This window comes from Athene cunicularia (genome assembly GCF_003259725.1).
Source record: "Athene cunicularia isolate RWA chromosome 26 unlocalized genomic scaffold, athCun1 chr26_part2, whole genome shotgun sequence".
NCBI classification, from domain to species: Eukaryota; Metazoa; Chordata; class Aves; order Strigiformes; family Strigidae; genus Athene; species Athene cunicularia.
Window position 1 is genome coordinate 827,553 of NW_020799137.1, and position 14,623 is coordinate 842,175.

Here is a 14,623-nt window from a genome sequence, read left to right on the forward strand (position 1 = left end):
TCCATCTTTGAGTTTGGAATGGAGTTGCAGAGAAGTTTAATCACTTCCAGAGAGCAGGAGGTGAAGACTGCAGCAGTTTTCAGAGCTTATAGCCAGGTGGGAAGTGATCTGAAGGGGGAGCTGCGTCTATTACTGCACTGGGGCAATCCGAAAGCACTTAGCCATCATGAGTGTGTTGACTCTGGTAGGTTAAATATGCCCAGGACTATTAGCTGGCATCGAGGTCAGCTGGCAGAGGGTGACACATGCCATAACATGAAGCTTCTCTTCCAAGCAGGGCAGCTGCGTAGCAGGACTTGAACCTCAAATCAGGAGCGATGCCTGAGCTGCCTCCCAAACCATGCCTGGGAGTTGTTTGTACGAGTGTGAGTTGGCTAATACTATGCTGGGAACTATGTTAACAATTTAGCAGAATAAATGAGCCCTTTCCAGTTCAAGGAAACATTTCTTGGCACTGTTTTATTTACTGTTGTAGTCTTAGATCAAGTGTTAGAGAAATGTTGAGCAGGAAGTAGGATTTTAAAACACGCTGCATTTTTTGCTGATCTGCTGCAACGTGACCTGAGCCCAACGGGCTGTGTCTGTGCTCGGAGCAAACAGCAGCTGAATTTACCCCAGTGTCTCCAGCAGCAAACACAGTGTCCCCACCTACAAGCAGGTGGTTTAAGAAGCAGCAGGCTGAGTTCAAAGAAATAAATAAGAGTATTTTATTCATCACCTGCCCTTTCAGCCTGATGTCTTCTTTCTTCACCGATCTTGACTGATCACAGGGATGTGCATACTGCTTGCACTATGCAGCCTGCCCACCCTCTGGGCGTTAAAGGGAGGGTGTTAAAGCTCTTGCCAGGTTGCACCAGTTGGGTGAGTAAGCAAGTGTGATGATATCAAGCTGCTTTTCAAGGTTCAGGCCAATCCTGCTCAAGAAACCCTTAGAACTTGCTGAGCAAGACCAACATCAGTCACACAGGCTTAGAAAACAAGGACAGAGCCAGGAAGAGTAACAGCATACTGAAAGGGAGAAGATGTGAGAGGAGGTGAGGGAGGAGATTTGGGGGTCCTGGGGTAGCTACACTTGAACAACATATTTTTTTAAATTTAAGGATCAGTTTTTGTGTATCTCTGTTTTTGTTTCAGCAGCTATGGAATAACCTTCCATTATATTTTTCTCTGGCAGGAATTAAGCAGCCACACAATCCAGTCCCTTATGTGATTTCTGATTCTTCTTTTCTAAAGAGCTACTGTCAAAGCAAGGACCACTTCCCATTTTTCTCAATGAGACGGTATAATGCTTCACAACCAAAAAGGTTGGCATCTTCTCAAAATGGTAATGAACAAGCAGGAGGAAGGGGAGGCAAATGGTCTTTTCAAAAGAGATAATTCTTGATAGGTGCCCTCAATTATCCACACACACAATTTTCTGCTGGCAGGTGAACTTTTTAAAATAAGAAACCCACAGAAAAAGACCACTAGCCTTTAATTTCCTGTAGTTAAACCTGTAACACTCTCTCTACCCATGAGGGGGAACTTGTGGAGCCAGAGAGGATACCCACAATGCCAAAAAATCCCCTTTTTTTCTAACAAATAATTCTCGTTCTCCTCTCCAAACACACATGGGGGGTGAACAAAAACCAACAATTTTCTTTCAGCGGGGCTAGAGAGTTTCATTGCTGTTCAGTTTGTACCCTCTGTCCAGCTGAGTTTCTGTCACATTTGCGCGTGACTGCACAAATAGTTACTTCTAAAATAAGTGCCTTTCACATCTGTCTCATTTTCATTAGATGTTCAACAGCTCTGAAAGCAAAAGCGGGCAGTCAGCCTGCTGACTTTTTAGTGTTTATGTAAAATCTCTTACCCTGGCATTCAATACTACTGCAAAAGTTGTATTAAACTATATTTTTGTTAACACTCGCATGTGTGCACATGTCTAGTGGGTACCCAGTGATGTGGCAGCTTGGCTATAACATCCCAGAGAGGATGAAGAAGCTCCCTTCGACCCCAGCCCTCGCTGGGAGAAGCATCTGCCCTGGTTTGTCTGGGAAAGAACCAGGCAGACCTGGAGCCAGCACCAGCTTCCCCTGCTGCAATATTTATTCCCTAGGTAAGTGCATTAGGAAAGGGGGAGAATCATAATTTAGCTTTAACTCTGCTGCAGGCATCACATTACAGAGATAGGGCTTCAGTGAACTGCAAGGTTTTAAAAGAAGTTGACATCAGAACCAGGAGCGAGGAGGACGTCGACATGTTTTACTGCTGGATTTAACAAATACTTCCTACCCAAAGCAGCTGATCAGCCATTTCCCTCTACTACAAAACACAGCCCTGTGGCCTTCACAGTTTGCTTACAGCACAAATAAATAACCTGTTGGAGAAGAATATTTTTGTTTCTTTTAAGAGCTAAACTGGGCTCTAAGTGGTACCAATGAAGCAGACAGCTGCTACAGAGGAAACCGCTAAAATCCAGCACGACTGTTCCTGCTGGTATTTAACAATGAGCAGATCCTGATAAAAAACAAACCAAAACATTTGTTAATAACAGCAACCTTGGAAACCTACTCAATAGGATGTTACTTGTTTGCAAAACCTAGGTTTGTTTTAATTAGAAATAACACTATTTCCTACTCATCTTTTTTTTTGTTGTGTTTTTTTCTTCTTTTTTTTTTTTTTCTCTCTCTAACAATTACTCTACAACCTTTGTTGTCCTGCAGCCAGCTCCCTGACTTCCCTCCCTTGCTGTGTCAGGTCCTGGTGGGGCCAAAGACTCTGTGCAGGGCACTTTGAGCCACAGTTCATCCGGACTGCTAGCAAGATCAGAAAAGAAACCCCAGCCTGCTTTGCTAGCTCTGTGCTAAAGAGTTTTTCAGTGCAATGATGCCCTGAGGAAAAAAAAGAAAGGGTAGAAACTGGTGTTGGGTGCTGCCCACACATCTCATGAGTCACACATGGGCAGGAACCGGTGGACAGATCCAGCGGAGTCCGGCGTGTTCTGCCAGTGGACTTAGGGCACACGGCGAGTCTGTGCCACGTGGTGCTGGTGGGGAGACCTGCTCGGTCCCAGCCCTGCTCCTGTGCTCCCAGGCTGGACTTCAGGAGTCCCTTCGGTGCTTCTTCTGTTCGTGGTACTCTGTTATTTTCTGCTGGAAATACGCTGTGGATGAGAAAAGGTTGTTAGTGCAACGGAAGGGTTTGAGCTGGGGAGGATACAGGGCTGCCCCAGGAGCTGAATCGTGCTGGGTTACGGCCAACTGCACCCAAGTGAGGACCCAGGTGAAGTTGGGGTTGTTGCAATTCCACCCATCCCTCTCACTCACCCAAAACCGGCTTCACTGTGCTGGGTTAGTGTAAGTTTTTAACCCACATGTTCACTCCTGTTTGGTTTTGGTGTTTCCTCTGCAACCAGCAAGGAAGGGAGAAAGTGGGAGACCCTGGGAATGCCAATAGCCAGAAGGGTGAAGTAGGCTGGGAATGTAATGAGAAAGTTGGGATTGTGCCATCCCTCTCTCCCAACCCCAGGCAGACCCAGGTCCATGCCTGCTCTATCAAGTCTGACTTAAAAGGGCAGAGAAAGCCAAGGCAGTGCCGGGCCCTGATTCCCCGGGCAGGCTGCAGAGGGGCCAAAGAGGGACCCACCACAGGCACCATCAGCCACTCGCTGCCGCGTGGGACCGTCCGAGGGGGTGTTTGCCTTGCTCTGACACGGCAGTCACTGATAGCAGTGATAGCACTCTCTGAGTGCAGCAAGACCTTGAGGGCAGCAACTCCCGGGCCAGGATGACCCTGACCACCAGCAGATGTTTAGGGTGGCTTCCTCAACCTCCATTGCTCCTGTTTGTCCTCGTCCTGGGCTGGGAGGAGGCTCAGTTCAGCCCAATGCCCTGTAAATTCCTGGGAAGGGGGAAGGACCAACCCAGCCACCACAGCTGGCAGCAGAGATGAGTCAGGGCTTGCAGGCAGCACAGCCAGGAGCCAGCTCCCAGCTCTGCCTCCATCCGAGCCAAATATTCGTGCTGCTAGTGGCATGTTTGCCTAGACACTGGGCTCTCAGTCAGCCTGCCCTGGCCCCAGTGAAGCGACAAGATCTAAAATGAGCCCAGGGATTTTTTTTGATTGTTTGACAGGAACAGAGAAATGCAGCTGTTGAGAGCAAATGGGTGCTACTCGCTGTCCTGAGCATCCTCAGCCTCGAGCTGCATCCCTCCCTGGGCACAGAGCATCTCCTTCCCTTAACCAAATAGCCCGGGACTTTCCAGAGCGCACCCGGCCGGAGAGGGAAGGAGAGATGGGGCCGTTTACCTTCCTGTGGGATTCTGCTCTTTTCTGCTTCCTCAATAAATAGGGAAAACATATTCGTCTTCACAAACTTTTTCACAAATTTGCGGTTGGTCTTGGAGGTGATGGCTTTGCAGAAGGCTCGCTCCTGGAAGGTGCCTGAGCTGTTTTTACTCCATTTGATGTGCGAGGCGTAATGGCCAACCATTCGGACGAAGAATTGCACGAAGGTTTCAGAGACGAGCGTGTTCACCTGCTCGGATGCTGGAAGAGGACACGGAGCACAAGAGGTGGGGATGGGACCTCTGAACATAGAAAGGTCTTATTTTAACCTGGCCGCTCTGCAGTCTGTGTTTGCCTCCCCAGAAATTATTTGCTTAAAACCTCCCTCCGCCAGTAAACAAAGCTCAGACTAGTTTGGCTGAAGGAGCACTGGATGTGTCGGCTTCCAGGGTGGCAGCATCTTTATGGGCCAAATATTGGCAAAAGCTGATTTTTTTTCAGCAGAATTAGTTGCTCCTGCTCTTGTGTTTCACAGGACAGGGGAAAGGCCAAGGCATTTGCCTCCTGTGGCTGCATTTTGTGGCAAATTGGGGCAGAAACATCGCAGGCCAGGACCCTTTAGGAAAGTCGTTTCACTGAGGACTCTGGCCATCTGCAGAGGGCAGCTTGTGTGTGTTTTACTGTGTGTAAAGAGACGCCCTTACTGTGTACGTTGTTGTTGTTGTTGTGCCTGTTCAGAGACGTCAGCATCTCGTTCTGCAGCTTGATGGGCAAGATCTCCTCCTCATCGCCGACCTGGAAGGCAAGAGGGCCATGAAGCACCCAGCACTGGCGGGAACCCAGCTCAGATGGCTGCGGGTAGCAGTTAATGAAGCCCATCAGTGGGGAGCTTTCTGCGGAGCTCATTAATTAATTATCATTGCAGGGTGCTGCAGTGATTATGGGAGTGGGATGCCCAACACATCACGACAGGATGGATGCAGTGGCTGGAGACATCCCTTCATGGGACACTCCCCCTGGATGGCTGACACTGAGATGACTCTGCCCCCAAAATGGGAAAGCTGCCAGGTAGCCAGCACCGAGGGGAAAGGGGCCCTTCCCGGGGCTACCCAGGCCAGGTAAGCCCCCCCCGACCCAGCCCCATGTCCTGCACAGGGGGACCTACCGCCCGGAGGATCTTTCCTTCGCAGAGGTCAACTATCAGAGCCTGAAAGAGAGCAGAGAGTGTCCAGGTTTAGCCCTACCAAGGCATCCAGGATTCCTCACACCTGTTTTGGGATCAGATGTGTCCACATGGCAGGAGAGGGGTCAGTGCCTCTGTGCTGGAGGGACCTGGGTGGGGAGACCAGAGCATCCCCCCAGGGACTATAATTGCTGCAGGCTTGGTCTTGTCTCCACGCAGCTCTACTCCGCTTCTGCAAGGTTGAGATGATGCCAAGAGCCAGCCTGGCCAACAGCAGCTCCCTGAGCCCCCAGGGTCAGGGCTGCAGGTCCTGGGGTGGCCGGCAGCACCCAGGGGGATATGGAGGTGTTGCCCCAGGTGCCAAGAGGAGGGGATGTGCAAGAAGCCCCAATCTTCAGCCTCCTTGGACTGGAAAATGGCACAATCAGATCCTCCAGCCCCAGAGCCAACCCAAACCCAGGGTCGCAAACTAACCAATGGCTCCGTGCAGATGCTTCCCCTCCCGCCAGATGAAATACCTCCTCCATTGGCTGGTCCAGGACCCGCTCCAAGTGCCGCATCTGGATGCCGACCATGAAGGGTGTGGGGCAGCAGACAGTGTCGAGCAGGCACTCAGGGACCACGGGGATGTAAGTGTGAGCCCAGGTGAAGGGGTAGAGGAGAGCAGCCACTGCGTGGATGCACTGCGACAGGACGCTGCAGGACAAGGAGCCATTGTGGTGGCATTGCATGAGGAAAGGGAACTTCACTGCTCAGAGGCAACACCCCGCCCCGAGCTCAGCTACATCCTGCGCTCCTTCAAGGGTGGTTTTTTTTATTTTATGTTAAAATAAACAGATCAGGACTCACCTCAGCTCCTCTGCCAGGAAAATGAGCCGTCGCTCCAACACGGCAGAGGCGAAGATGTGCAGGATGAGGTGGGGGCTGAGCCGCTGGAGCAGAGCCTGAAACTCCACGTGCTCCAGGTGGGCATCCACGGGCCGTGTGAGCTCGATGATCTGCAGAGGGAGAGCCACTAAACCCCGGCTTAGGAGGTGCAACGCTCCCCCCTGTGCCACCCTGACCCCGGATTTGGGAGCATTTAATGACCCAGCATTTGCAGCATCTTGATCACATCCCTCTGCAAGGGGAAAAGCTCATCTTGTCCTTCCTGTAGATGTGGGCTGTGCCACGCTTAGGATGAAGGGGAAGCCAGTGACAATGTGCACTGTGAGGTTTATTTACTGGGGCACTGGGTTTTTAACCAAAATGCCTGTTTCCTCCAGCACTCACAAGGAGGACGTGCCCCCACCTCAGCAGCTGACAGCCCATCTGCGAGCAGCGATGGCAAATGTGCCCCAGGAGAGGGAGGAGAGCCTGACTTCTGCTATAAAAAACACAAAAACTTCCTCAAAACCTTTCCAGGAGGGTCAGCTTGCCTCGTCCTTGCTAGGACAGCCCAAAAGTGAATTACCTAATGGATATTTGCAGGTGTTCTGTCTATTCTGCTGGCTTTGCCCCAGACAAGAGTCTCCCAAGCCGGTTGATGATACCTCTGCCCCGCTGCAGGCAGCCCCGAGGTGGTGACCACTGAAGGGTTAACCAGACCGTGCAGCTCATGACACAGTCCTGGCCCCTCTCCCCAGCTTTACAGGGGAGAAAATCCCCCTCCTCTCTGTGCCAGACCGCCTTTCCAGCAAAGCAGCATCTTCCCAGCCAGCACAGGGCTTGGCTGGGCTCCACAGCCCTTTACCAGCACAAATCCTGCGCGATCCCCAGCTCATGTGGCACCCAGGATTTATTTTCACCCCTTTCCCTGTTCTCTCCCTGATCTCTTCAACTTGCTCCAGCCCCTGCCTGGAGCCCCAAAGCACAGCACTTTCGAAGAACATCTTCATACACCCTCCTTCCCCGTCACCCCAGCTGCGCTCCCTGCAGCCTGGCCCGTGGCCAGAGCATTGAGCAACCTGCACAGCCCTTGCACAAGCCTTCCTGGATGAAGAAATCTCTTGCAATTTGATAGCCAGCTGCTAACTTGCACTAGAGAGAAGGGATCTTGCTCTCAGACCCGCCCTGGCAGGACATGTCCCTGGGATGCTCAGCACTGAGGTTATTTTGCCCGGTACCAAGGCAGATCGCCTTTTTCCAACACAGCTTTGCCACAAGAGAAAGAAAAACGCAAAAGAAAAGGCTCTGCCTGTGCGAGCCGGAGCTGTGCGTGGGCGAGATGAGCCCCACGGGCACCGTGCCTCTATCAGATCTTTCCACAGGTAAAGGCCGGGCTCTGCCGCATGCCTGCGCCGTGGTGGCTGCCTGCCCGTGATGCTAAACTGGGGCGGGTGTCGAGGCTGAGAGCTGAGCGCCGCGGTGCAGAGGGGAGGCTGCAGCCTGCAACACCCCACACAGCCCCAGCACCACTGTGCACCCCAACAGCCCTGCACGCTGCACCCAGGGGTGCGAACGCCGGCTCACAAGTGGGGTGCAGCCAGCCCCACTCCGCGGCCCCTGATGTGATGCACCGCCCTGGCGTAAAGGCTGTGCAAGCACCGACGTGTTAAGAAATGGCAACCGGGGAGGTTTTGTGCTGGTGGTTTTGTGCTGGCAGCTCCAGCTCGAGGCTGATGGAGCTGCAACGATGCTGCTTCGCAAGGATGCAAAGGTGGGGCAGCATCGCCTGTGGATGGGCTCTGTCCTCATCCGCACTGCTTGCTGGACCAGGAGGGAAGTGGCACCCATTTCCCCAGGGCATGAGGCCTCTGGCAGCGCAACCTACCACCCACTGCTCCAGCGAGCACCCATGGGTGCTGCAGGTGTGGAGGACACTCCCAGAGATGGCCCAGGCTCCCCATGCTGGAGCAGTCCAGGAACGGCTGCTGAGCCCCTGAGACCCCCACTAACCTCTGTGCCTGACTCAGGGATGAAGCTTTTAATGGTGACAGTTTTCCCTGGTGCTGGGAAGGGTGATTCCCGAAGGCCCTGCATGAATGGGTAAATCACTGCCATGGAGATCTGGCGTCTCTTCTCCACCTCGTCCAGGATCTGAGGGAGAAAAAAAGGGAGCTGTGAAACCCCGGCGGGCAACAGAGCGGCTGCCTGGGCCACCACGAGCCAGACGGAGCCACCACACCCCTACCTTGGAGAAGAGCCCGAAGCAGCCCAGGCAGCTGATGATGCAGAAGACTTCAGGGAGGCGGACACCACGGCCGGACGGCTGGAAGAGGATGGGAAAAGGGTGTGAGCATCTCCCAGCCCCACCGCACCAGCTCTGTGCTCTCCCCAGAGACCCCCCCCGGCCCTGCTCACCCCCCTGGCCCAAAATGCCCAATCACCCACTGGGGGATTTTCAGAGCTGGGGCTCAGGCCAAGGATGCAGTTGGTGTTGTAAAAGCAGAGGCTGCCCAGGACCAGGAGAGGGCAATTCAGATGCCAAAGTTGTTAAATGTTTTGGTGCAAATCCTTTCGGTATATTCCCAAACTTTCCTTGTTTCCAGACATGTGTCCTTTGAGACCTCCTACCCCACCACCCTCGGGGCTAATCCTGCCTCCCACTGAACCAGGGACCCGGGGGATGAGTGTCTAGGCTGTTTTCCTTTTCCAACTGGATTATCCTGGGTCTGTTTGCTCTCTGTGCTTTCAGCCCTCCGGACATGCAGTTCAAACAGCCACAGCTCAGCCCTAGATGCAGAAGTGGGCAGGTTTGCCCGAGAATGAAAGGGTGATGGGATCCAGCAAGTCATTAAGCCGTGGCATATGGCCCCGTGGCTTTACGTCCCCGTTTAAGCAGTCTATGTGTAAATCAGCAGCCAAGGAAGACCTCCCCTGCGCCTCACAGCCCCCGAGCTGGCCAAATCCATGAGCTGAGAAAGGCAGCCACTGCTCAAATGCAGGTTTTGGGGAACGGGGCTGAGGGCTCCTGGCTCCTTGACATCTAGATGGGTGCATGTGCATCTGCACCCTGATCCCGAGTGGGATTTGCAACCATCCTGACTGCTGGGCCAAGGGAAAGGAGCCAGGGAAGCTGCAGATCAGTGGGGAGGCAGCGACCACAGGTACAGGGAATGGCACCTCCCAACCGTCACATCTCCTGGTCGCATTTCAGGCCAGCCCTGGGCTACAGCAAATGCTGTTTTCCTCCACCCAGTACCCAAGTGATGCTCTAGCAGAAGAAAGATCCAGAGGAATCCTTTTGGGCACCCCACTGCTGCTTGTCATCATCTTGTCAAGGCGAGTGGCTTTCTAAGGCACCTGCCCAGCAGCTGTGTTTCAGGCATGGCAGAAGGCACCATGTCCCACCACGGGGATGCGGTGGCATGGCCACCACCGACCCAGCGATGGGTGTACAGGCTGTGGGGTGCTCACCAGCAGCCGCCTGCAGTAGCCGATCTTCCTGCTGCCATCCACGTTGGTCAGGACGAAAGAGAAGGTTTCACTGCAAGGAAAGACAACGCATGGGGATGGGACGGCTCTTCCAGCCCGCAGCCCTCGGGTACAACAGCACAGGGAGGGAAACCACAGCTGAGACCCCACAGAGGGGCAGGTACCTGGTAAACTCAGTGACCGGGGCCCAGTTGTTGCCGTCAGGGAAGCAGAAGAGAGGGATGGCTTGCAGGAGACGTTCCTCCTCCTCCTTCTGGCCCTTCAGCAAGTTCTCACGCTGGAACGAAGTGATGACAAGAGTCAGAGTGATGAGGGGGCCCATAGCCCCAGGGGATGGGGTGTGTACCAAAGCAACCCCCAGCTCAGACCAAAGCAGAGAGTGCCTGCACATCCCTGGACAATCATCTCCCAAAAATCCAATTTTTGACTCTTTTACCCCACAGATAGTGGGGCAAAGCAGAGGCCCCCAGGGCCCCCTCTGCAAAGAGGGGATCTTCTCCTGTGCCACCTCCCCATGGTGTGATTTTGCTGCTGTGGTTTCCCCTTCTGGGACAGGATACAAGGGGCCACCCTGGGATTTTCCACCTGGAGTTTGTGGCCCAGAGCTTGGTTCACAGGGAGGGACAGATGGGCTCAGCAACTCCAACCCATGACAGGCAAAGCCCCGGGGTTTGGGTCTGTGACTCCAGGGCACAGGGTATTTTTCTGTTTTCTCCCACCTCTAGTGAAGGGGAAGGACCAACATCCCCTTTTCCTCTAAATTTTGAATATTCTTCCCAGGAACACAGGAGTAAATACCTTTGGGAACTGGTAGGTTATCTTGGGTTCGTAATGTCCATCTGACATCTTCTTCAGCGACACCACCACCAGGTACTCAAAGAAAAACTGTCCAGCAGAATAGAGGATGGAGCTTCGCTCTCCAGGCTTCCCCTGTGGCACCCGTGTGGGGTTATTTTCTGCAAGAGAGGCCTCCTCTTTTCCTCCTGTAGCCAAAAAATCCCCCAGGAAAACAGAGCAGGGTGAAATGAAAGGTCAGGAGGCATCCTGATGGCAGGAGAGGCGATGCAGAGCTACACATGGATGGACAAAGTGGCTGGAGGGAACCAGGACCTGGTGCACAGGGTGTTTTGGTCCCTGACAGTGAACAGCTGGAGACATGTGGGCACAGGGCACAGTAAGGAAAGAGAAATGGCTTTGATGAGTCTTTTGGATAAAATCAAAGTGCCATCAGACACCCCCAGCCCCCCTTTGGCCCATCCCAGGGAGGGCAGAGGGATGCCCAGAGCAAAACCAGCACATGGGATGGTGGTGAATAGATGGTCTCTGCAGAAAGCATCTGTGAGAAGGTGTGGGAATGCTTCTATAGCAGTCAATTTTATTCCCTTAGGGGAAAAAAACAGCAAACAAACAGCACAGATCTTGTTTGAGCACCTTCAAAGGCTTCAACAAGATGAATCCCAACCTTTCCCTGCCAGATGTCCTCAGTCCTGGGAACTGCTGATTGCAAATGAGATACTCGAGGGTTCTCCCCAAACCACGGCTCCCAAGCAAAGCAATTCCCTGAGACTACATCCCAGTTCTTGTTCGGCCGGTTGGGGAGGACAGCTGGGAAGTGTCAGCTGTCACAACCCAACAAACTAGAAATAAGAGTGAAGAGAGCCCAAGCCGACATCTCCAGTGGCCCTGGGAGGATCGTGTTGGGGCAGTGAGATCTGAGGGCTGGGAAGGAGTGGAGGTAAATGCCAGCTGGAGGCTCTGGCCAGGCCATGCCACAGGTCTTCCCTCTCCCAGCAGCTGCTTGTGACTAATTCCCTGGTTCCTGGCACCAAAACTGTCCCAGGCTTGGTCTTGGCTCTGATTACGGCGGGGAGCTCCTAGGAATAACAGGCAGGAAAATAAAAGTTTGTCTGGATGAAATAACTGACTCTTGCAATTTGTGACGACATCCTGGAGTTTGGCCCTGGGCTCTTTTGTGCTGCAGCTCGGCAGGGCAGCACGTGGCTGTGGCCGGCTGCTTCTCCCCCGTGCATGACACCCTCCTTCGAAACCAGTGCTGGTGGACACCCCATCCCATGCAACCCTCCAGCTCTGAAGCTGCCACCTTTAGTCTGGAAACACCTTTCCAGCCTTCACTCCAGATCATCACGAGCTGACAGGAGCAGAAAGCTCATCCCAGAAGGTGACACTCACAGACCCACCATGGGATGTCCCTTCCCAGGGACCAGAAATGCCCTTCCCAGCTCGGGGTGGGGAGATGCATGAAGCCACCCCCAGATACACCTTGAGGCTGCTCCACCTCCACATGCAAAATCCTTCCTCTTGTCAGGGTGAAATTCATCCCAAAGAGGTTCCTTCACAGCAGCGGGAAGCCCAGGAGTATCCCGAGGATGAGACCTGGCTGCAAACACGTCTGGTTAGTCTTCGGTGGGGATCACCTGTGTGACAGCCCAGCAAGGTGCTCCTGGCCAGGGAAAAACAGTCAACAGGATGCTCTTTGCTTCTCCTGCTCCTCCTTGGGATGCTCCAGCAACAGCTTCAGTGGTCCAATCTCACCTACGGGGCCGGGGCAGGAGGTTCTTGCTGGGACCCCAGGGGATCGGGCTGTGTGGTGGGAAGGGCTGCTGGCATCCCCTGTCCTCGCTGGATGCTGGTGATGGTTGTTTTCCCATCACAGATTGTTAGACTAAGGTGCAAATCCGGTTAAATCCTGCCTATCCAGTCCCCTCCTGCATTTCAGAGAATACAAGACACGCTCTCAAGCAAAGGCTGGATTTGCATCTTTTCCACAGGGTTTTCAAACAGCCGAGTAAAACCCGCTGCTCCGTGGAGGCTGGTCCTGCCGGGCTGCGGGGCTGCCTCCCGCAAACCGACCCACGCGCCTGCCCAACGCGTGACCCGGCACGGCCAGCCCTGCCGAAAGGGCCGTGTCACCCGGCAGCACTCCCCTGCGCAGGGTCTGCTTGCAAAGCCCTCGCTGGCAGAGAGAGCCCAGATCCCTCCGAGGCTGCAATACCCCATCCCTGGGCTGGAAGATGAGCTCTGGGCATGTACGGGGCCACGCACCATCGTGCAGCGTTGGATGGGTTTAATGTGGCATCAGAGGCCCCAGCACTCCCCCAAGCTGTCAGGATTTGCAGTCTTTGCGTGTCCCAGGGACACAAGCTGCTGTCACAAGAGCTTTGGCCAACAACTCTCCTGGAGTTGCGTAGTCCAAGTGGGGAAGACTGGGGGATGCTTTTATAGCAGTTAATTTTATTCCCTTAGGGGGAAAAAACAACAAACAAACAGCACAGATCTTGTCTGAGCACCTTCAAAGGCTTCAACAAGATGAATCCCAACCTCTCCCTGCCAGATGTCCTCAGTCCTGGGAACTGCTGATTGCAAATGAGATACTCGAGGGTTTTCCCCAAACCACGGCTCCCAAGCAAAGCAATTCCCTGAGACTACATCCCAGTTCTTGGACTACCCGTGGCCTCCCCAGCAGCAGGAGCATCCCCTGCGAGGAGGGGAAGGAGCCAGGTGGGCCGGGGGTGCTCAGGCAGCTCCTGGATGGAAAACGGCTGCCGGTGGTGTGGATTTTCACCCCTCCCTCCGCTGGGCACCGAGAGGGCAAAGGCTGCCAGCGTGCGCCCTGGCCCATGCGGAAATGGCACCGAGGCTGCTGGTGTTAAAAGAAAAAGACGTTTTGCTGCACAACCAGCTTCCCCGACCAGAGTGGGGTTTCCTTATCAGCCAAGGGCTGCGCTCAGACCTGCGTTGTGATGCAGCACAACCTGTTTCTCTCCTCCCGGAAAACTCCCGGGCTGCAGCGTGCCAAAATCTCCCGTCCCGGCATGAGGAGCTCTGCCTCCCGCACCGTGCAGCCGCCCACCTGCCCCAGCAGAGAGGAAATGGCTTTTGCTTTATCGCACCTTTTCTGCTGAGATCAGAAAATCACGTATCACACCCGGAACAAGAGCCAGCCAGCACAAAACAGAAATGGGAGGGGGGGGCTTGCAGTCATCCCCCCAAATCCACAGGTTGCCCCAACCTGCTCTGCTGTGGCTTATAGAAACACAGAATCCTTCAGGTTGGAAAAGCCCCTCGGGATCATCGAGTCCAACCCTCAGTCCCACTCTACAAAGTTCTCCCCTACCCCACATCCCCCCACAGCTCATCCAAACGGCCCTTAAACACCCCCAGGGATGGGGACTCCCCCCTCCCTGGGCAGCCTGTTCCACTCTCTGACCACTCTGGGAAACATTTTTCCCTCATGCCCAGTGTGACCCTCCCCTGTTGCAGTTTCCAGCCGTTCCCTCTTGTCCTGTCCCTGATCCCCTGGGAGCAGAGCCCAGCGCCCGCCTCTCTGCAATGTCCTGTCAGGAGCTGCAGAGAGGGATGAGCTCTCCCCTCATCCACCTTCTCCTTGAGATATGGCAGGCCAGAAAACCCCAACGATCCATCCTGTGTCTTGGAAAAGCTCACAAATCCCAAAGGACGCATTTCTGCACCGTTCCTCTAAAGGTTCCAGGACACTGACCTGCCCCGGGGCACCGTCCCCGCGGATCCCCCGGTGCCACGCTCCGGCCTGCCCGACCGGCTGGGAAAGCTTTGGGGATGCGGTAAGGGGGAGGTTGCGGGGCTGCCCCCTGACGGGGTGAACCCCCGGGGGATGGAGTAGGCTCATTTAGGACGGGGTAGGCTCCCGGGGATGGGGTGCAGCTCCCGGGATGGGGGTGCGCTCCCGGGGGCGGGGAGGAGCGCCTGGGGACGGAGCAAGCCCTGGGAGATGGGGTCAGCCCCGGGGGCAGGCGGCCCGGGTGGGCTCCGTAGGGC

The 14,623-nt window shown here is 54.4% G+C and overlaps 1 protein-coding gene across 1 annotated transcript in view; it reads right to left on the bottom strand.

Moving 5' to 3' along the window:
- Nucleotides 1-2,229: 2,229 nt before the first annotated feature.
- DENND2D (DENN domain containing 2D) overlaps nucleotides 2,230-14,623 on the bottom strand; it is a 14,707-nt gene continuing 2,313 nt past the window's right edge. The window contains exons 2-12 of the mRNA XM_026864371.1: nucleotides 10,607-10,791; nucleotides 9,973-10,085; nucleotides 9,791-9,860; nucleotides 8,565-8,642; nucleotides 8,330-8,470; nucleotides 6,302-6,450; nucleotides 5,971-6,148; nucleotides 5,435-5,476; nucleotides 4,974-5,064; nucleotides 4,291-4,530; nucleotides 2,230-3,145 (exon numbers count right to left, since the gene is read on the bottom strand). Of these exons, the coding sequence (XP_026720172.1) occupies nucleotides 3,084-3,145; nucleotides 4,291-4,530; nucleotides 4,974-5,064; nucleotides 5,435-5,476; nucleotides 5,971-6,148; nucleotides 6,302-6,450; nucleotides 8,330-8,470; nucleotides 8,565-8,642; nucleotides 9,791-9,860; nucleotides 9,973-10,085; nucleotides 10,607-10,791 (1,349 nt within the window). The 3' untranslated portion in view covers nucleotides 2,230-3,083. The remainder of the gene's footprint in view (nucleotides 3,146-4,290; nucleotides 4,531-4,973; nucleotides 5,065-5,434; nucleotides 5,477-5,970; nucleotides 6,149-6,301; nucleotides 6,451-8,329; nucleotides 8,471-8,564; nucleotides 8,643-9,790; nucleotides 9,861-9,972; nucleotides 10,086-10,606; nucleotides 10,792-14,623) is intronic.